Raw genomic sequence first — 23064 nt, 5'->3', positions numbered from 1 at the left:
ATACAAATAACAAATGGATTAATTTTACCTACTTTTATATAGTCCAGAAGCATCAGCAGGTTGAATGCTGTTGCCTTGGCACATACATAAAACACACAAAAAAAGAGGACAACCCAAACAAGGGAGATTCTTTTAGAAGCCATAGTTTTGTTCACAAGAAAATGTTTTCAACATATCCTATTTATAATCCAAACATCTTTGGTGTTGCTTTCCACTCAAACATTTTAATTTGTCTAACATTGACACAATGTTTGACTTTGATGCATCTTTGTTTTGTTATCTGACTTATTTTGTGTGTCTGCTTCTTCCTGCATGCTTCCGCGTAACCTATGTCATTTCATGGGGTGCCGTGATGGACACGGTCAATTACCCATTGTTGATGCCCTTTAACTTCCACAATATATCGCAAAATAAGAAGTAAAAAAACAAAAAAAAAATCTCATTTTTACTTTTAAAATTAAAAAATTAAAATTATACATGAGTTCAAATATAAAAATTAAAAGTACAATTAAGTTAGATGACTAAACATAAATCTTGTAAATGATAAATTGATTTTGTTTTTATACAAACCGTCATATTTTTATTGCTATTTTCTCTTATAATTAATTTTTTTTTTTGGTCTCTAAGTCAGTTGTCTCTTCCATTTTACTTTTTGATATACTTACCTTTAAATTCCCTTGTTTCAATAGTCAAGTTTTGACTTCATTTGATTTAATAAAAATTTAATGCTTGTTTGCTTTAACTTACTTTTAAAGAATAAGTCATTATTTTTCTAAATTCAAGCAATTCCAAATGTGCATTTAACAGAGTTACATGCAAACACATCAATTCAATATTTAGAAGAAATATCATTAAGATACATAAATTCCATGTTTTTTAAATTCAAAGTCATAAACAAGCCTTTTATTCTCTAATATTGACCTAAAAATGTTAATTCATTCTTTTTAAGCTTGTTTCATAATCATATTTTATAGAAGCTAAGTTCGTAAACTTTCAAAAGACACGTTTAAACGGATTCTCAACTTTTAGCTTGGCTTGTTATCCAAGGATGCATGTAACATCTATATCTCAAAACCTTTCATTTGATGTTTTTGGACTCTACCCATGCAGAACTGGGGAGTGAAGTGTCATGTCTCCATCATGAGGAAAATATTGCATGTGTCTGCATAGAGTTGTCCCAAACACTCAGTTATTCTTCCACACTCCAATCTTTACTCAGCAGTTTAAGGCTTTTATCAGTTGTCCCTAACAACTATAATATATGAAACATCATGCATCTCGTAAAATTATAATGCCTTGATTTAGGTACGTTGATTTTCAAGTAGCGATTACAGAACAACAAAATATTGTCAAAGTACAAGGCATTAAATTTACGTGAGTCATAGGATTTAACATGAATATTTTTTTTTCTTATTAACCAGTTTTTGTGCCCATCAATCTATGCAACATGCTTCTTGGCATATAGAGAGAATTTTTCTTATCTTTCCAGTAAACAAAAACTAATTTGTAACTTCAAAAAAATGTTCATTGAACAGTGATACAATTTTCAGTTCTCCCCTTCAGACAAGAAAAGTTTGAATTTCCTTTCTCTTGACTCTATCATGTGGTGGATCTCTAGATACTTCTGAAACTCTGAACACTTGATCATCTCTGATACATGTTAGATATAAGAAAAAATATATATATCCATAAGTCCTCATAAAAAACCTTTAGATTTTGGAAAAACTGGCTATTGGAAACAACTGATATGAAGAGGGAGAACAATGAAATCAGATTAAAATATGAGTAGAAAGAAGTAACTCAACTACATTTAATCCTTGATTGATGAACTTACATTGACGTTCCAATTTCAATAGCACACATCTGGATCTAGATCCTCAAAACTACATATACCCCTAACATTTATTGTAGGAAAACAAAGTAAGAAATAAATTATATATTAAAGCTTACATATACCCTGTATATATTTTCACATACCTTTTCATACATTTCCTTCTCGAGCTACAATAAGTTCCTCCAAGTTTTCAGTGTCACCAATATCTGTAGGTAACAACAAGTCATCCTCAGTTGTTATATTGTATCTACCCCCAATAGCTCTTAAAAGCTGATATACTTCAAACATGGTGGGCCTCTCCTTAGGAGTTGGTACAACACAGTTGCACGCAACCTTTAAAAATTGGAAAAGCTCGTTATCATCACCCTTGCCAACTAGTGATTCATCACTGGCATCCTGGAGTTGTGAGTTGCTTGAGAGCTCTGTAATCCATTCTACTAGATTTCCTTTAAAAGTTTCTGGAGCTTTAGCCACAGTGGTAGGTCTTTCACCAGTCACCAACTCAAGAGGCACAGTTCCAAAGCTATAAATATGCCCCTTCGGGGTAGCAACCAAAGTTCCAGTGTATTCAGGAGCAACATATCCAAAATCCCCAAACTCGCCATTTACGAAAGTACTCAGATGAGTATCAATTGGGTTTATCAGTCTGGCAAGGCCAAAATCAGAAATTTTGGGCTCAAAATCAAGATGCACTTTGCGCTTACGTTTCAGTGGATGATACGGGGATTGCAGCTATGATGAAGCCATGCTAAACCTTTGGCTGCTCCAAGTGCAATTTTGAGCCTCATGGACCAGTCAAGAGTGCTCCCACCATCTGCAGGATGTAGTTGATCATAGAGGTTGCCATTTGGCCTGTTTTTATAGACCAAAAGCCTCTCCTTTTTGGCCATGCAGAAACCTAAAAGAGGAACCAGGTTACGATGTCTGACAGTCTCCAGTGTACCCATTTTAGACATAAATTCTTTCTCAGAGTGCTGAGATTGCTGCAGTCTCTTAACCATAAGTGTTGTGCCATCATCAAGAACAAGGAAACCTGATGTCCAATTCAGTATAGTCGGACTTCAACATAACTTTCTAATAAGAGTTCAATAGTATATAAATCAGGTAAACTAAGGCTTGTAAATTTTACAGAAATTATTAGAAATTGATACAAATTTCTAGAATAGTCTAGAAAAATACTAGGAAAAATTTAGGAAAAACCATTTAGATATTCTATTTTATAGATACTTCTAGAGAGTGTTCTAGAATATTGTAAATCTTCAAGTTTCAAGATACTTCTAGAAGAAAGTTCTAGAATATTGGATCACTCAAACCTAATGGTGGAGGATGCCTATAAATAGGCAAACCATTCCATTGTAAATGATATGAAGAAGAAGTAATCAAGACATCAATTTCTATCTCTTGAGTCTCTTACTAACACTTTTTCAACTATCATTTTCAACTATTCTTACTAATATTTTAACTATCTTACTCATCTTACCTACACCAAAAACTATCAGTGGTATCAAAGCTACGTTCGGTCATCTATTGGGTGTAGAAGTATTATCATACTATTCTGAACTTAAAATAAACTACTTCCAAAAATTTTCTAACCATGGCTAGCACTACCCAACCATCATCTCTTCTCGTCCCCATTTTCAATGGTGAAAATTATGATTTTTAGAGTACAAAAATGAAGACATATTTCACTTTCCAAGATTTGTGGGATGTTGTCGAAGAAGGATTCACTACCCCCATAGACATATCATCTCTTCCTGCAGTTCAAAGAAAAGAATTGAAGGACAATAAACAAAAAAATTCGAAGGCCTTGTTTACTCTACAACAAGCTGTGACTGACGCAATTTTTTCAAGAATAATGGGTGCTACAACAGCCAAAGAAGCATGGAGTATGTTGCAGGAGGAGTTTGAAGGAAGCAAAAAGGTACGCGCTAGAAAACTCTAAACTCTACGACGAGAGTTTGAATTATTATAAATGAAAGAGTCTGAGACTGTCAAGGATTATTATTCCAAAATAGAAGAAATTGTTAATCAAATGAGAGCTTACGAAGAAAATATTCTTGACAAAAAAGTTGTTGAGCAATTACTGATTACTGATTACAGTTTCCCATAAGTATGATCCAATTGTCACCACTATTGAGCAAACAAAGGACCTATCTACTCTATCAGTGACAGAGTTGGTAGGGTCCCTTGAAGCTTATGAGCAAAGGTTGAAAAGGCATGATGAGGACTCAATAGAAAATGCCTTTCAATCAAAGCTTAAATTACAGTCTCAGAATAAAGGAAGAAAGAATAATGGAGAAACTTTTAGAAACAAAGAGGATTATAGAAATTTCTCTAGAAACAATAAAGATAAATATCCTCCATGTGGCATCTGTAAGAGGACAAATCATGCTGAATAAGAATGTCGCTATCGTAACAAACCACAATGTCGACACTGCAAGAAATTTGGACACGTGGAAAAGTATTGTCGTAACAAAAACAAGTATCAAGCAAATCTCGTTGAAGAGTATGATCGAGAACCACATCTCTTTTATGCTACCCAAGATTCCAACACTGAAACGAGTGAAAATTGGTATTTGGATAGTGGCTGCAGCAATCACATGGCCAAAGATATAAACATCTTCAAGGATATCGATGAATCCATCAAAGTGAAAGTTCGAATGGGGAACGGTACTATCGCTGAGTTAAAAGGCAAAGACACTGTTATGGTAGAGACAAAGAAACGTACAAAACTTACTACTGATATCTTACTAGTCCCCAACCTCAAGGAAAATCTCTTGAGTATTGGCCAAATGATGGAGAAAGGTTATTCTCTTCACTTCAAAGGGGACACATGTAAGACATATGACAGCAAAAAGCAAGAGATTGGTCAAATAAAGATGGAGAAAACAAATCAAAGTTTTCCAATAAGCTTTCAACAAGGCGCTAATATTGCCATGAAAGCAGAAGTTGATACTTCACGACTTTGGCATCAAAGATTTGGCCACTTCAATAATCATGCCTTAAAAATTCTACATCAAAAGAATATGATGAAGGATCTTCCATGTCTTGAAGAAAATAATGAAGCTTGTGAAGGATGTCTCCTTGGCAAGCAACATCGACTCCCATTTTCTACTGGGAAAGCTTGGAGAGCAAAAGACTTATTGGAGCTTATTCATACAGATATTTGCGGACTAATGCGGACACCATCACTTCATGATAACAGGTATTTTATCCTTTTCAACGATGATTTTTCTAGAATGACTTGGGTCTACTTCATCAAAGCAAAGTCAGAAGTCTTTGGAATATTCAAGAAGGTTAAGGCCCTTGTCAAGAAGCAAAGTGGTAAACAAATAAAAGTATTAAGAAGTGATCGTGGCAAAGAGTATACCTCTCAAGAGTTTGATAAATTCTGTGAGGATGAAGGCATTCAGCGACAACTTACTGTCGCATATACTCCACAACAAAATGGAGTAACTGAGAGAAAAAACTGAACGGTAATGGAGATGGCTAGATCCATGCTGAAGAAGAGAGAATTGCCAAATACCTTCTGGGCTGAAGCAGTTTATATTGTTGTCTACATACTTAACAGATGCCCAACTAAGGCTGTCTAAGATAAAACTCCAATTGAAGCTTGGAGTGGGCAAAAACCATCAGCAAAACATCTAAGAGTTTTTGGATCAATTTGCTAAAGGTATCTTCTTGGGATATAACACACAGTCAAAAAGATATCGAGTTTTCAATTTACAAACCAAGAAGCTCACCATTAGTCGAGATGTTGAAGTTAATGAAAATGCTGCTTGGAATTGAAAAGATGAAAAAGTTCAGAAAAATATTTTCATACCAATGCAGCAACCTCAAGAAATTGAAGAAGTCTCAGGTGAGAATTTTTCACCTCCACAACAACAACATTCCTCACCAGAGTCTACTCCAAGATGAGTTAGATCTTTGGTAGATATATATGAGACTTGTAACCTAGCCATAACTGAACCCAAGAGCTTTGAAGTAGAGTCAAAACAAGAAGTATAGGTCAAGGCAATGGAAGAAGAAATAAAAATAATTGAGAAAAATAACACATGGGAGCTAGTAGATTGCCCCACATATAAAGATATAAAAAATGGGTCTATAAGACCAAGCTTAATCCTGATGACACAATACAAAAGTACAAGGCAAGGCTGGTAGCTAAAGGATACTCACAACAACCTAGAGTTGATTACAACGAGACATTTGCTCCAGTTGCACACCTAGATACTATAAAAACCCTAATTGCTCTTGCTGCACAAAAAGGATGGAATATTTACCAACTAAATGTAAAATCTGCCTTTCTCAATGGCATTCTTCAAGAATAAATTTATGTGGAGCAACCACAAGGCTTCATCAGCAAAGGTAATGAAGGCAAAGTACTAAGATTGAAAAAAGCTCTATATGGATTGAAGCAAGCTCCACGAGCATGGTACAACAAAATTAATCAATACTTTGCAGATCAAGGATTCAGGAGGAGAAAAAGTGAAGAAACTTTATACACCAAGATCCAAGGTCAGTATGACATACTCATTGTCTCCTTGTATGTAGATGATCTTATCTGCACAGGAAACAATGTGGAGATGATAGCTAAGTTCAAAGAAGATATGATGAAGACCTTCAAAATGACTGACCTTGGCTTGATGAACTACTTCCTCGGAATAGAGGTAAAACAAAAGAAAGAAGGAATATTTATCTCACAGAAGAAATACATTGAAGCATTACTGAAGAAATTCAAGATGGATGGATGTAAGACTGTTGGCACTCTATTGGTGACAAATGAGAAATTGAAGAAAAATAATGGTGCACCAGAAGCTGATGCATCACGTTACAAAAGTTTGATTGGAAGCTTACTATATCTCACAGCCACACGACCAAACATAATGTATGCTGTAAGTCTTCTTTCAAGATTCATGCAAAGTCTAAGTCAAATTCACTTTGGAACAGCAAAAAGAATCCTAAGATATCTACAAGGCACAAAGGAGTATGGTATATGGTACAAAACTATAAGCAACTCAAAGCTACTTGGCTACACCGATAGTGACTGGGCAGGATCTATTGACAACATGAAGAGCACATCTGGCTATGCCTTTTCACTAGGATCAGGAACAATCTCATGGGCTTCAAAGAAGTAAGCAATAGTTGCACAATTAACAGCAGAAGCAGAATATGTGGCAGCTGCTGAAACTACAAGTCAAGCAATATAGTTACGAAGAATACTTAAAGAAATAGGAGAAAAACAAAACGAACCTACTACAATCTACTGCGACAACAAATCAGTTATAGCAATGACAAAGAATCCAGTGCATTATAGTAGAACAAAACACATATCAATCAAATGTCACTTTATCAGGGAAGTAGAAGGACCTAAAGAAATCAAGCTTGAGTATTGCACAACTGAAGATCAAGTTGCAGACATTTTTACTTAAATACTACCAAGACCAAAATTTGAACAGCTACGCACAAAGGTTGGAGTTACAGAAATTTGCATCAAGGAGGAGTATTATAAATTGATACAAATTTCTAGAATAGTTTAGAAAAATACTAGGAAAAATCTAAGAAAACTATTTAGATATTCTATTTTGTAGATACTTTTAGAGGTTCTAGAACATTGTAAATCTTCAAGTTTCAAGATACTTCTAGAAGAAAGTTCTAGAATATTGGATCACTCAAACCTAATGGTGGAAGATGCCTATAAATAGGCAAGCCATTCCATTGTAAATGATATGAATAAAAAGTAATCAAGACATCAATTCTCCATCTCTTGAGTCTCTTACTAAAACTTCTTCAACTACCATTTTCAACTATTCTTACTAACATTTCAACTATCTTACTCATCTTACCTACACAAAAAACTATCAGAAATTGATTTTCCAGAAAGCATATTCTACATTTATCAATCTGGTTTAGAAAATATATTATTTTCCTGTGTTCGGCACAGCAATATGCAAAACATGTCTTGCCAATCAAAATACACAACAAAGAACATTAGAACACCCAATCCTAATGCAGCAAGTGTCACCCGACCAACAGCAGCACCAACAATAACAGCAGTGTTACTCTTGGAAGACTTGGTCTGGCATGACGCCAATGATCTCCACATAGGCCTTGATTATTTGCATAATTCACCGTAACTTGACTTTTGTTAAAGCCAGGAACTGGACCTCTCAAAAGATTGTTGGATACAGAAAATACCTTTAGTCGTGTGAGAGCGCTAAATATAGTTAAATAATAAAATTGTAGGAAAATATAGTTAAATAAAATTGTAAAAAATGATAATAACTTCAAAACTACTCTTCTATATTGGCAATGAAATTTAATGATTACATTTACAACAAACATGATTAACAATAAAATTACATCTAACTCTTTAACTTTAAGTTAGGTTTATTATAAAAATAAAAATGAAAATAAGTACAAAAAATTTCTTAAAGTAAAAAAAATTTGTATTTTATTTAGTATATATAAGAGAAAGTACACATTGTTTGTTTGAATAAAATTTTGCAATAAAAATTCTTTCAAAATGACACCTACTAATTCAATACTTTCTGAAATACGACTTAGAAGGTGAATTGGAAGATAATGGTTCGAGTTATTTATTTGTGATTTTCTCATGAGTTTGGAAATAAAACTTAGGTCAATAACATGAACATGATTTTGGTCGATAAAAAGATGAAGCTTTTAGATATCTTTAGTCATAGTGCATAAAATTTTCTTATTATTTAATTTATTTAATTCTTTTATGTTCTCTCATTGTTTCAAAATTCAAGAGTTCATTGTACTGTTGGAAGAGATATAATATCACATTATAAAATATTACTCCATGAAGGCAATGTGTATATCATGAAAAATTTTATGGTTATTAATCTAGAAAAGAAGATGCAAACCACGAAACACAAATGGAAGCTAAATTTGATGCAACCACCAGAGTTTCAGAGGTCAAATGTGACAACATCTCTTTCAATTGTTTTGATTTTATTCCATTCTAAAAAATTTTAAGTGGACTAGATGAACTATGTCTAATTGGTGAATTTTATTTTTTTATAATTTTAATTGCTTTCATATTTATCCATGTATGCTACTTTATTATTTTAAAATAATATTTAACATGTGTTCAATTAGATATCATCGGTCATGTGGTTGAGAAAGATAATCTCAAAAACAAAAAAAAAGAAAGAAAGAAAAACATACATATTGAATTGATTCTCAAAGATTTGGAGTGAGTATTATTTTATAACATATTTGAATGGCTAAACTATTTGTTTAATGTTTTCTCCCTTTCATTACTTTATACTGATTAAGGTTACATTATATTGAATTTGTTTTGTAGGAATTAGAGAATTGTTTACACTTTATGGGAGGAGGTTTTCTAAACTTATGACCAATTCTTTTTTCTAGGTTTAAGCTATATGTTAATGTTATGGATTCCACTGGATCTGCTTCTTTTACAATATTTGAAAATTTCCTATCACAGTTCATTAGAAAGACTGCAAAACAATTAAAAACAAAGATGACTGAGGTGGATTGTGTTAATATTGATTTCATTTAATTTTTATATTTGTTTTAATCTATAATATTTATAAAACTAATTTTCTACTCTCAGAGGCAAATGCAAGTAATGGATTTCCTCCTGAGATTGATGCAATGTTATTCAAGTTCTTTCTATTCGAAGTTAAAATCACTCAAGTAAATTTAGATGCCAATTAGATTTCATAAAATGTTAAGAAACTTGCTGATAGTGTTGATCTAATAGACCAGTTTAAGACATTGCATGATATTAAGGTATATTTCTAAAATTATTAATGATTGAACTAAAGGTGTCAAATTTTGATTTCAAAATAAAATAATAAACCTTGCATATTAGTGGAACGATGATGAAGTATAAGGATATTTGGAGGACACTTTGTCAACTTAAATTGCTGACAATTTGAAGGTTAAATTTGTTTTGAATAAATTCAATTTTCTTTTAATTGAAATTTCATTTCAATTGATAAATTTTTTTATCGTCAAATCTGTAAAATAAAAATTTGTATTATGTTTGATACATGAAAACTTTGAATGAAAGTGTTGGGTTAACCATGAACAATGTTTAAGATGAGGATGAAATAAGTCCATTAGTTGTTGAGCAGCCACAAACACAAGATTCAAGAATGAAGCTTTTGAAGAAGGTCATCATTAAGAAGAAGCCAAATGTTTAATTTTCATGGATTTAGTTTCCTTTTTATTTATATGTGATTTTTTAAAATTTTGAGGTTCAGTTATAAAGTTATTCCCTGATAAATTTTAAGGCCGTTTTGAATGGTTTAATTCAAATTAGTTATATGCATTTATTTCTAATTAACACTTTTAATATATTCAAGAGGTGCATCGTTTACAGTGGGTTTATAACTAAATTATTATGAACTTTATCCATTAACAGAAATATGTAAATAAAGAATGGCAGAAATGAGTTTAGTTAATGAATTATTTTGTTAAACTAAATATTTGCTTTGTTTGGCAACAACTTAAAGGTAAAAATGGAATATTTCTATTTTATTTATATGTGACTTTTTTAAATTTTGAGGTTTAGTTATAAAATTATTTACTAATAATATTAATATATTAATACATTTATTCTTACAAATTTTACAGTCATTTCGAATGGTTTAATTCAAATTAACTAAATACATTTATTTCTAATTAATAATAACCACTCCTTTTTCTTTTTATTGGTTTCTAATTGGCAGCAACGAAATATTTTATTTTCAAACTTAAAGAATATATATATATATTTTTTACAACAACCTAATTACAAAGAATAATATTTTTTTTAAAAAAATTTGCTTTATATAAAAATAGACGAGTTTCGAAATTTACTTTCAAAATTATAATAATTTAGTGCGATTAACATAGTTACAATTTTTAACTTTAAATTTTAATATTATTACATTTATTTTTGCAAAGTTTTGAATTTAAACATTAATGATTTACTTTGCATTTTAATTTAGTGCGATTAACATATTTACATTTTGTTTTGTGACTATGCATTTATTTTTCAAAATTTAAGACAATTTTAAATTTTAATAGTATTAATTTATTTTAAATTTTTATTAATAATTTAGAAATATTTGTGTCTAATTCTTATAAATTAAAATAATATTTTTTCTCTAATTCTTTACTTATAGTTAATTTAAAAATATTTAAAAATATATTATAAATTTTAATGTATAATATAAGATATTTTTATTATTAAAAATATTGATATATACTAACTAATTTTAAATTTTAAAATAATTTAAACATGATCATAAATATTTAATATATTTATTTTTTATATTATAATTATAAATTATAATATTATACTATGACATAATAATTTATCTGTACATCGCACGAGTCACGACCTAATATATATAAAAGAGATAAGTTTGAAATTTCAATAATTTATCACTTTATATTGCAAGAAAATTAAAATGAGTTTTTATAATTTTTTATTATTCTAATAAATTAAAATTAACTAATCTTTTTAAATTTTAAAGAAGTTAAATAATTTTTTTTTAAAACTTCTAAACAAATATAAAAGTATACGTTGTTTATGTAACACTCCTAACATAAACCCAGTTATCTATCTGGGAGTCTCACGCCTTCATACTCGAGATAGCATATAATACCCTTATGCATGCTTTGTAGACAAACTACATATGGTGGATAAGAGAGTTAATGTGCATAATGTATTTCTACTTAATAAAACATATTAATATTCATGATAATCTTTTAATATAAAATAATTCTGGTTTCAATGTAGATACTATGGTTGACACCTATGGAACACATGGTGCATCTCAAAATAGTTATTAATTCTATTTAGTCCTAAGAGCAATTCTCACACCATGTTTAAACAAAGGTAATAGTCATAAAAATAAAAATAAAAATAAAAGCAATGAGGAACTAGCTTTGGAATTGTACAATTGAAAAGGGAAACTTTGAACGGGAGATGGCAACAACAGGAACAACAAATGATCAATTGGGTATTTGAGGGAAAAAGCAGCGATATTTTGACGTTTAATAGGTTCGTTTTTTTTAATCTTACTCTCGCCGCCACGCCGCACCGCTGCATCAAGTTCACACCAATCGCCATTCTTGCTGCTATCGATTTGATTCGATAGCTATTGGAAAACGAATACGAATACAACGGAATGCAAGTCCCTCCGAAGCAATTGGCCAAATTCACAGTCATTCACATGGTCTTTCAGTCTGACTAACAGAACGGGGCTTACGTTCTTGTGATCCTTTCTTTTTGGACGAATAGATAAACCATATTGAAGCTATCCTTGAAATTTTAAAACCCTAAACCCCGTCTACGAAGAGATTTAGGGTATTTATCCGGTGTTTCTCCCATTGTGGTGAAAAAAGAAACGTCGATGCCTTCCACGAGTTGGATTCTGTGTTGAAAACTTGGGAGAGGTTTGCAGGTAGTGGTTGCCTACGAATACTTTTTCAGTGAAGGCTTCTACAAGTGCTTCTGCGAGAAGGTATGTTGGATATTAATCTCACAAAAATATGGGGGATGATATGGTGTTGGTGGAATCTGATGCGGGGGTAGATTTAGCGGATACAGTATCGCTCAACAAATTGTGGTGGGAAAAATGGTTCTATGATCTACGAGAGTGGCAACCAAGTATGGTAGCTGTGCGCAGGGTGACTTGGGTGCGTTGTTATGGGGTCCCTTTGCATGCTTGGGGTGAATTATTCTTCCGTAAGTTGGTTTCTTCGCTTGGTGATTTTATCCAGATAGACCAAGTCATGGCAGAAAGACGACGATTGGATTATGGGAGGATACAATTAGGTACTACCATTGCTGAGCTTATCAAGCAAAACATTACAGTGAAAATTAATGACCGTTTTTACTCAATAGTCATGTTTGAAGAGCATGCCTGTGACGTATTAGCCGCAACAGAGGAAGGTGTGGCTAACTCTTCTGAGGACGGCAATGACTCTTCTGAGGTTGGTTCAATAGAGTTGGAAGCGTTGGATAACTATTCTAGTGAGGAGGAGGGTGTGCTAGAAGGTGATATCAGAAGTAAGGGTCATGTGGTTGATTATGTGATTAGGGGTGAAGTGTCAGCAAAAGGGTGTTTGGTGGATGAGGGTTTGGGGGCTAGTGGTGTGGATGCTATGGGTCCGACGGTGGCTATCTGTGATGCTGTAAATGAGCCTTCTGAAAATGTGAAGAGGGGAGTCCAAATAGTAAGAGATGGACTGAATTTGTCAGACCCGTTTGGATTAGATGCATTGATTTGGAAAAATCCAGAAACACGGGATATGAAGACAATTGGGACAACGTAAGTCGATCCCGTTCAATCCAAAAATAAGAAAGAGAGGGTCAATGTGCGTGAATCCCTTCGGAAGGCACGTTCTGTGAAAGGTAGTCGCGGTAATGAAGGAGGGAAGAGACATAAGAGCGCAGTTTTCATAGAATCTTCTCGAAAAAACCCTAAGAATCATAATAAAGAAGCGTCAATGCCATCACAACTTAGAGGACAAGTATCGCTAACTGATGAAATCTCAGCTAATGCTTCCAAGAGCTCTGACAACTTGCATCCTTCGAATCCTTCAGTGGAGGTGGGGGAGCGAATGGTTGCTACAGATTGTGATGATGAGGTAATGACATCGAAGTTACTAGACATTGGCAAGAAGGTTGGTTTGGTTGTACATGGGAATGATGAGCAGGTTTGAGAGAAATTGATTGAGATGGAGGTACGTGATAGAACGATTGCGAAAGAATATGGGGTTCGCTTTGATACTAAATGAAGATTGGCTCATTTAATTGTAGAGGGCTGGGGAGTGCGGTAAAGCAAAAGAAGGTGTGTGAGATTGTTCGCTCTGAAGGTCTGGAGTTCTTGGCGATTCAGGAAACAAAACTTGAAATATGTAATAGTAATTTATGTACGCGTTTGTGGGGTTCTGTGAATTTTGATTGGTGTTCCTTGCCTTCCATTGGCAGAAGTGGGGGTATGCTTTCACTTTGGGATACTTCCAAATATAAAATACTTTTCTCCTTTTTTGGTACTGGATTCCTGGGTGTTTGCTTGCAGGTATTGGCTACTGAAAATCTATGTGTTGTGGTGAATGTCTATGCATCGTGTAGACTAAGTGAGAAGAGAAAGTTATGGGATGATTTGCTCATGACAAGAAGGGGTCTTGGCAAATTTATGTGGTGTATATTGGGTGACTTCAATGCTGTGAGACAAGTGACAGAGAAGAAGGGTTGTCAGGCAGACTATGGTATCTCTGACATGGAGGGCTTCAATTCTTTCATTCAGGAAATGGAACTTGTGGATCTTCCACTTGTGGGTAAAAAATTTACATGGATAAAAAGGGATGCTTCTATGATGAGCAGGCTGGATAGAGTCCTTGTTTCTAGTTTCTAGCTTGATTACTGGGGAGATGGTTTTATTCAGGTTCTGAGCAGAGATGTGTGTGATCATTGTCCCATTATTCTTAAGCACAAAGTGGTTAACTGGGGTCCGAAGCTGTTTCAATTTAATAATTGTTGGCTAACTCATAAAGAAGTTGTGGAGGTGGTGGAGGAAGTGTGGAAAAGAGATATTACCCTCCCATGGGCTGCCCAGAGAGCTAGCCAGAGGTTAAGGAATGTTAAGATTGCATTGAAAAAATAGAATATTGAGGTATTAGTAAATGTTGATAAGGTGATCTTTGATTTGACAACTGAGTTGAGCTTGATTGATGATAAAAATTTTGTGATAGAACTTTCCGATATGGAGAAAAAGCGTCAACAAATGTTGGTGGGTGATATTTGGAAGGCTAGGAAGAATAGAGAGAGTCTCATAGATCAAAAAGCTCGGGTGAGATGGGGGAAAGAGGGCGATTTAAATACAAAGTTCTTTCATTTATATCTTAATGGGAGGCGGTGACGAAATAATATACATGCGCTCCAAATTGGAGAGAGATGTGTCGAAAAGGTTAATGAGATTAAAACAGGTGTGGTGTCCTATTTTACGGCTCATTTTAGTAGTAGAAGTTGGCTTCGACCTACTATTGATATTAATAATTTACCAAGAGTCTCTATTCTACAAAATGAGGAGCTTATTAATGCTTTTTCGGAGGAGGAAGTGGGAAAGATGATTTTGGAGTGTGATGGTGATAAAAGTCCGGGGCCTGATGGTTTCAATTTTGTGTTCCTTAAGAGGTTTTGGGGAGTGATCAAGGAAGAAGTGATGGGTATGCTTACAGAATTTTGTAGAAATGGGAAGCTACCTAGGTCTTTATTATCTTATTTTGTAGCACTTGTGCCAAAAGTGTCTTGTCCACAACAGATATCTGATTTTCGACCTATCTTATTATTAAGTTGTCTTTATAAGATTGTTTCCAAGCTTTCGGCAAATAGGTTGAAAGGAGTTTTGGATTCAATAATTTCAGAAGAACAATCAGCCTTTATCCCGGGAAGGAACATGTTAGATAGTGTACTTGTGGCTAATGAAGTAGTTGATTATGTGCAGAGGTATAATAAGAGGTGTTTTGTGTTAAAGCTTGATTATGAGAAGGCGTATGATTCGATAAAGTGGGGATATCTTTTGTTTATGTTACGTAGCTTTGGATTTTCAGACAAATGGGTCAGTTGGATGGAAGCTTGTGTGTGTGGGGGAAGCCTATCAACTTTGATTAATGGTTGTCCTACATTGGAGGTTCATATTGAGCGGGGCCTAAAACAGGGGGATCCTCTTGCTCCTTTTCTTTTTCTTGTGGCAACAGAAGGGTTAGGAGTTCTTATGCGGAAGGCAGTGACTTGTGGGTTGTTCTCTGGTGTGACAATTGGGGAAGGGGGACCAGATATTTCTTTGCTGCAGTTTGCGGATGACACATTGATTATGGGAGAGGCTTCGATGCAGAATTTGTGAACTTTGAAAGCAGTATTGCGTAGCTTTGAATTGATGTCAGGTATGAAAATTAACTTCCATAAATCTTTTGTATTGGGGATTAACACTGGTGATGACTTTGAAAACTTGGCTGCGGAGTTCCTACATTGTAAGATTGGTAGTTTCCCATTAAAGTATCTCGGGTTACAGTTAGGTGTTAACCCGAGAAAGCCTAGTGCATGGAAGGGTGTGTTAGAGGCTCTTAAAAAGCGGTTAGCGTCATGGAAGCATAGGTATTTATCGATTGGAGGTGGGGTGACTTTGATTAATGCTGTTCTTAATTCTATGCCATTGCACTCGTTATTCTTTTTTAAGGTGCCGAAGTCGGTAATAAAGGAAATTGTCACTATCCAACGGAATTTTTTATGGAAGGGTGTTAAGGATGGATCTAAAATCTCCTGGGTGAAATGGAAAACTTTATGTAGACCGCGGAAGAATGGTGGCTTGGGCATTAGGAATGTGCAGTGGTTTAATTTGGCGCTTCTTGGTAAATGGTTGTGGCGAGGTGTTAACTATTCTAGTTCATTGTGGGTGCGGGTGTTGGAATCTAGATATGGAAGATTAGCTTCTTCTCTTCAGCGTTCATCAGTTCACAACAGATGTTCTTTGTGGTGGCGTGATTTGCTGGAGGTTATTCATCAAGGGAATTCATGGTTGGATGAGAAGTTTGATAGAAGTGTGGGTGCAGGTTTTCACACTCTTTTTTGGAGAGATAAATGGATAGGAGGGGTGCGATTGTGTGAATCATTTCCGCGATTATTTGCAGTGGCGAGAAATGCTGAATCATGTGTATTGGAGAATGGTTTTCATGATGGCACTAGATGGATTTGGAATGTTAGTTGGCGAAGAGGACTCTTTCAACATGTGATCTCGAGCTTTAATCTTTTGTTGGAGCTTGTGGATGGAGTTTCTATTAAGTTACTACAAGAAGATAAATGGGTATGGAGGACAGATTCTTCAGGTTGTTATTCAGTGCAATCTGCGTATTCATGGCTATTTGAACTTTTTGGTGGTCCTAATAGTGTAGATCAGTGTACGGCAGATGCCTTGCAAAGGCTATGGAGAGGGAAGGTCCCTCTTAAGTGTCTGGTTTTTTCTTGGCAATTGTTGTTGAATGCACTTCCTTGTAAAGGTTTATTGATTGATCGTGGTGTTTAAATTGATGATATAACTTGTTGCTTCTGTCATGGTTTGGAGGAACTTCCAACTCATTTATTTTTAACGTGTTCAGTTTCATCTCAAATCTGGTACTTTACTGCGCGTTGACTTGGATTCTCACTGGTTTTGCCTTCAGATTTATCAACTCACTTGCTTTCTTGGGTTGGTGTTGGCTGTAGTAAAAGAGATGGAATATGCTTATTAATTATTTGGGTAAGTACAGTGTGGTCTTTGTGGTTGCATAGAAATAGAATTATATTTTCCAATGGTGTTTTGGATGAGAGGGAAGTCCTATATTCTATTATTCTGAGATCCTAGAAATGGTTATCACTTATTAGTAAGGGAGAAGCTATTATGTTAGCTGATTGGTATTTGAACCCACGAAATTGCATCTGTCTTAATTTTGTATAAGTATATTTTTACTTTTTATTTCTCTGAGTAAGTAATTTTTTGTGTATATGGGTTTTGAGTTCCCCTTGAACTCTTTTTAATAAGATTTGTTTTGCCTATAAAAAATAAAATAAAATAAAAGCAATGAGTCACTTTGAGGAGTCCAACCATGCACCTAAAAGGACAACTCAATAAGTTAAACCCAAGGTCATCAATACACCAAGCACAAGAGATACCGTTGCAAGGTTGGGTTAAAACAAAGCAAACCACACAACAATTCAAGGAGTACATTCATCATCATTCTACTTACTCAATCTTAATAATTCATCACAGGATAATATAACACAATTGCATATATGGAATTATGTATAATGCAGGTCATTTATAAGTTTTTCTCTGTAGCCTCGACGATTTTTTCTTTTACATGTTCTTGATACATGAAAATTTATTTAGTTATTTATCATTTTTTTCTCTTAACAATTTTATTTAACTTTCTTTCCCTCTCTAAGGATTCCATACTCAAGCACACCATTATATTCAACACACACAGATTTATAAAGATTTGGAGGAAACTATTATCCATACCAATAAAGGACATTAATCCTTTTAAACCTTTTAAACTTAGTAGCATATTTTCATATACATTTAGTTCAATCCAAGACTATAACCACACAAGTATATACAGGTAGTTCAATCAATAGTTCATAAATTTTTGTAGAGTTTTACACTAGCATTATTCGTATTTAATCTGAGGCATTCATCCTTCTCAAAAGAAGAGAAAAGGATATTGCATACACAATACATTTTGTGTAACTACTTTGCAAGGTGCAGCATACAAAGTGCAGTAAAATGTTAAATTGCTCATTCTTTTATGTTAAAAATAATCATGCAGCAAGTGTAACATGCAGAGAGTGTTAGAACGTGATGCAAATTAACGGATATGCTATATAAATAGCATTTGACCCTTTCATCGTTAGAACGTGATGCAAATTAACGGATATGCTATATAAATAGCATTTGACCCTTTCATCATGTGTACTGATTTTTGAATAACAGAATTCTAAATTCTCTCTCACTTTATCTTTTCTGGCATTCTTCCTCTCATCTGGTGTGTGTGAATTGGTTATTGTTCTAACAAATTGGTATCCAGAGCCAAGGTTTCGATTGAAGGATCCTTGCAAAACACATGATAGGATCAACTGGCGCAAATTTCTCAACAAATCTTCTTGTTCTCAATGGAAAGAACTGTGATCGGTGGTGTGTGCAGATGAAGGCGATTCTAGGCTGCAGGAAGTTGCATAAATCATCGAAGAAGGTTATCAAGCGCTCACTAAAGATTCCATAGATGCAGAGAAGGTGCTTCACAAAGAAAATAAGAAGAAAGATTGTAAAGCGATGTTCCTGATTCATTTGAAGAAGGTGAGATTACAGACGATGAGGCGCCAATACAAATTGATGCAAATGGAGAATAATGGAAAGATAGCTGAATTTTTTAACAAAATCATCACTCACATGAATTCCATGAAGAATTATGGTGAGAAAATTTCAGACTAAACAATTGTAGAAAAGATTTTGAGAACACTCAGTCTCAAATTTGACCACATTGTTGTAGCCATTGAAGAATCCAAGAAGCTCGAGAAATTGAAGGTAGAAGAACTTCAAGATTCTCTCGAGGCACATGAGCAGAGAGACTCATTGAAAGAGGTTCAGAGAAGCCTGATGAACATCAAGCACTACGAGATCATACCACAAGAAGAGGATGCTACAAAGGAAAATTCAGAGGTCGAGGTCGTGGGAGAGATTCCAGAAATGGTTTTGAAAAAAACATTGAAAACCAAGATCAAGGAAAGATTGATCAAGATCAACCAGAAAGCTCAAATAGAAGAGGGAGTTTCAGTAACTTGGCGAGGGGGAAAGAAAAAGGTTGTTGACAGAAAAAAAAATTAAATGTTTCAATTGTAATCGGATTGGACATTTTTCTACTGAATGTGTAGCTGCACCAAGTTGCGCAGATCAATGGGGGAGTCAATCAAATAGTGATTATCAGGCACACATGGCCAAAGAAGAGAATGAAGTAAATCCTGAAGAACAACCTTTGATGCTGATGATGATCACCCATACAGAATCTCACAACAATGAAATTTGGTACATAAATTCTGGGTGTTCAAATCATATGACAGAACATCGTGATTGACTTGTTAATTTTGATGCAAAGAAGAAGAGCACAGTAAGGTTTGCAGACAATAGAGTTATTCAGGCTGAGGGTGCTGGGAATGTGTTAGTCACAAGGCAAGATGGAAGACAAGCAATAATTTCATATGTGCTTTATGTTCCTGGAATGAAGAGCAACTTGATCACTATGGGTCAGCTCTTGGAGAAGGGATTCTCAATGAACTTGATTAATGGGTTTTTGGAGATCTATGACACAACAAAGAGAATGATCATGAAAACTCCTTTGGCCAGAAACAGGACCTTCAAGATAAACCTAAACGCCATTGAATCTCAATGCTTTTCTGCTGCTACATTGTCAGATGATTCATGGTTATGGCATCTAAGGTTAGGCCACTTAAATTTCAAAGATTTAAGCCTGTTGAAATCAAAAGATATGGTATCTGGTCTTCCCTTAATTGTGATTCCAAAGAAAATCTGTGACAATCGCTTGATCAGCAAGCAACCCAGAACCTCTTTCAGTTCATACACTATGTCCAAAGCCAGTGATGTTTTACATGTTGTCTATTCAGATGTTTGTGGGCCTTTTGATGTTCCATCACTAGAGGGAAATAGATACTTTGTATCATTTATGGATGATCTTAGTAGAAAATTGTGGCTATATTTGATTAAGGCTAAGACTAAGAGTGAGGTGTTCAACATCTTTAAAGAATTCAAGACTCAAGTAGAAAAACAGTCTAGGAAGTGTATTAAGATTCTGAGGATAGATAGAGGAGGAGAATTCACTTCTGGTGAGCTAGAAGGATTCTGCAAGGAGCATGGAATAATACATGAAGTAACTGCTCTCTACACTCCCCAACATAATGGAATTGCAAAAAGAAGAAACAGGACCATATTAAATATGGTAAGAAGCATGCTCAAGCAAAAAAATCTCTCTCATAGCTTATGGGGTAAAGCAGCCATGACTGTTACTTATGTCCTGAACAGATGCCCTACCAAAAGGCTTAGCTCAATAGTTCCAGAAGAAGCATGGTCTGGTAGCAAGCTTTCTGTCAAACATTTCAAAACCTTTGGTTCATTGTGCTATAGCCACATTCCAGATCAAAGGAGAAAGACGCTTGATGACATAAGTGAACCAATGATTTTTGTAGGTTACAACCCTACAGGTTCCTACAAGCTGTACAATCCTAAGACAAAACAAGTTCTCTTCAGTAGAGATGTTTATTTTGATGAATCTAATTCATAGAGTGAGTCAAAGCCTATAACTGAAACAGTTCCAAGATTGCAGTTTGATTGGGAAGAAAACAACTCAGTAGAGAAAACTGATCAGGAAACAATGAATGTTGAGTCTCATGTAGTGAATAACAGACCTACAAGGAACAAAAATTTTCCCTCAAGACTCTCAGATTATCAAGTTTATCCTGATAATGCTATCTTGGATGATGGTGATCTAGTTTAGCACTTAGCACTTATGGCTGATGTGGAATCTATTAGTCTTGATGAAGCTATCACTAGCAAAGTGTGGAGATCAGCTATGGAAGAAGAATTGAGGAGCATTGAGAAGAATCATACCTGAAAAATGGTAGAATTAACTCTGAAACAAGACCCCTATTGATGTTAAATGGATTTTTAAAATTAAACTCAAACCAAATGGCTCAGTGGCTAAACATAAGGCTAGATTGGTAGCTAAAGGTTTCATGCAGAAGGAAGGGATAGATTACTCAGAGGTCTTTGCTCTTGTAGCTAGATTGGAAATTGTGAGGCTGATTGTTGCTTTGGCTAGTTGGAGAAATTGGAAGTTATGATGGCTGGATGTTAAATTAGCTTTTCTCAATGGACAACTTGAGGAGGAAGTGTTCATTGTACAACCTTCTGGTTTCATAAGTAAAGGAAATGAACAGAAGGTTCTAAAGTTAAGGAAGGCTCTATATGGCCTAAAACGGGCACCTAGGGCTTTGAACAAAAAAATTGACACTTTCCTTCATAGTGTTGGTTTTCAGAAATGCTCAGTTGAGCATAGAGTCTATGTTAAGACTGTGAGTTACATTGAAATTCTTTGTATTTGCTTATACGTGGATGATTTATTGATTACTGGTAGTAGTTCAGCTGGTATTGAGTAGTTCAGCTGGTATTGAGTCACTCAAGCAAAGTTTAAAGAAGGAATTTGAAATGACAGACTTGGAAATCCTATCATATTTTTTGGGATTAGAGTTTGCTTATACCGAAAAGGGAATTTTTATGCACCAGAAGAAGTATATTTTAGATGTACTAAAGAAGTTCAATATGATGGAGTGTAACCCTGTAGAAACTCCAGCTGAGTTAAATGTGAAGCTTGTAAAAAATGAGAATGAGGCTTCAGTTGATGGAACCTTGTTCAGGCAGATTGTTGGTAGCCTGAGATTCATTTGTTATAGTAGACCAGAAATTGCTTTTGTGTTGGGCTTGTGAGTAGGTTCATGAGTAATCGTAGACAACTACATTTGCTAGCTGTTAAGAGAATCATGAGATATCTAAAGGGAACTCTGTGTTGGGATTTGCAAACAAAGTTCCACATTGACTAGAATTGGGGAGGATCAAAGGCATATAAGTATGGTAGATTTCCATTAGTATGAAGCCTTTCGAGAGCCAAGATCTCCAAGTGTACAGTGATGGTTGCGGATCCCTATGGAAGGGCTTGGTGCAGGTGGACCTCCAAGAGAGGGCGATGGTGCTTCGAGAGCCAGGAGAGGGCAAGGGCCCCTCCAGGAGGTGAACCTAGATGTAGGTGCGCACGGTGAACCCCAGGTGTGCAGTGATGGCTGCAAATCCCTATAGTAGGGCCTGAGGCAAAAACAAAAACAAAACCCTAAGTGCTTAACCCCAAAGTGGACAATATCATACTAGTGGGGAGATATAATAAAAGTCCATACTTGTTCTAACACTTTGGGATATGGAATCATTTTCTCTCATCAGACCAAGAAGGATGATAATCTACAACATACTAGATCTCCTATATCTTGGAGCTCAAAGAAGCAAACATGATAATCTACATACTGGATCTCCTATATCTTGGAGTTCAAAGAAGCAAACAGTGGTAGCACTGTCAACTTGTGAAGCAGAGTACATTGCAGCTGTATCTCACGGCAGAAGTAAGCATATAGACACCAAGTTTCTTTTCCTTAGAGATCAAGTAAGGAAGGGCATAATCAAATTGAAGTATTGCAAGATAGAAGTGCAATTGACAGATATAATACTAAGTCATTGAAGATTGAAAGCTTAAGGGAGTTGAGAGAGTTTTTAAATGTAGTTTGTTTGTAAGCTGTTGAATCAAAAAGGGGTGTTAGAATGTGATTCAAATTAACGGATATGCTATATAAATAGTATTTGACCCTTTCATCATGTGTACAGAATTCTAAATTCTCTCTCACTTTTCTCTCATTCTTCCTCTCATCTGGTGTGTGTGAATCAGTTATTGTTCTAAACAAATTGTGAATCGGTTGTTGTTCTAACAGAGAGTAGTGAAATACTAAATAACTCATCCTTTTGTGTTAAGAATAAACACGCGGCAGGTGCAGTTTTCTAATTGGTTTTTCTTTTAATGTAGCAACAAGTAGGTAA

The 23064-nt window shown here is 34.8% G+C and overlaps 1 protein-coding gene across 1 annotated transcript; it reads right to left on the bottom strand.

Moving 5' to 3' along the window:
* Positions 1-1962: 1962 nt before the first annotated feature.
* On the bottom strand, positions 1963-3469 carry LOC113850634 (probably inactive leucine-rich repeat receptor-like protein kinase At5g48380). Its single transcript, XM_027481212.1, is given in 4 exon segments — positions 1963-2520; positions 2523-2732; positions 2778-2867; positions 3448-3469. Coding segments are annotated over 4 exon segments (861 nt in total). The 3' UTR covers positions 1963-1981.
* Positions 3470-23064: the final 19595 nt, after the last annotated feature.

This window comes from Abrus precatorius, unplaced genomic scaffold (genome assembly GCF_003935025.1).
Source record: "Abrus precatorius isolate BTA unplaced genomic scaffold, Abrus_2018 Scaffold9, whole genome shotgun sequence".
In the NCBI taxonomy this organism is placed as follows: Eukaryota; Viridiplantae; Streptophyta; class Magnoliopsida; order Fabales; family Fabaceae; genus Abrus; species Abrus precatorius.
This window is presented reverse-complemented; position numbering and strand designations above follow the sequence as displayed.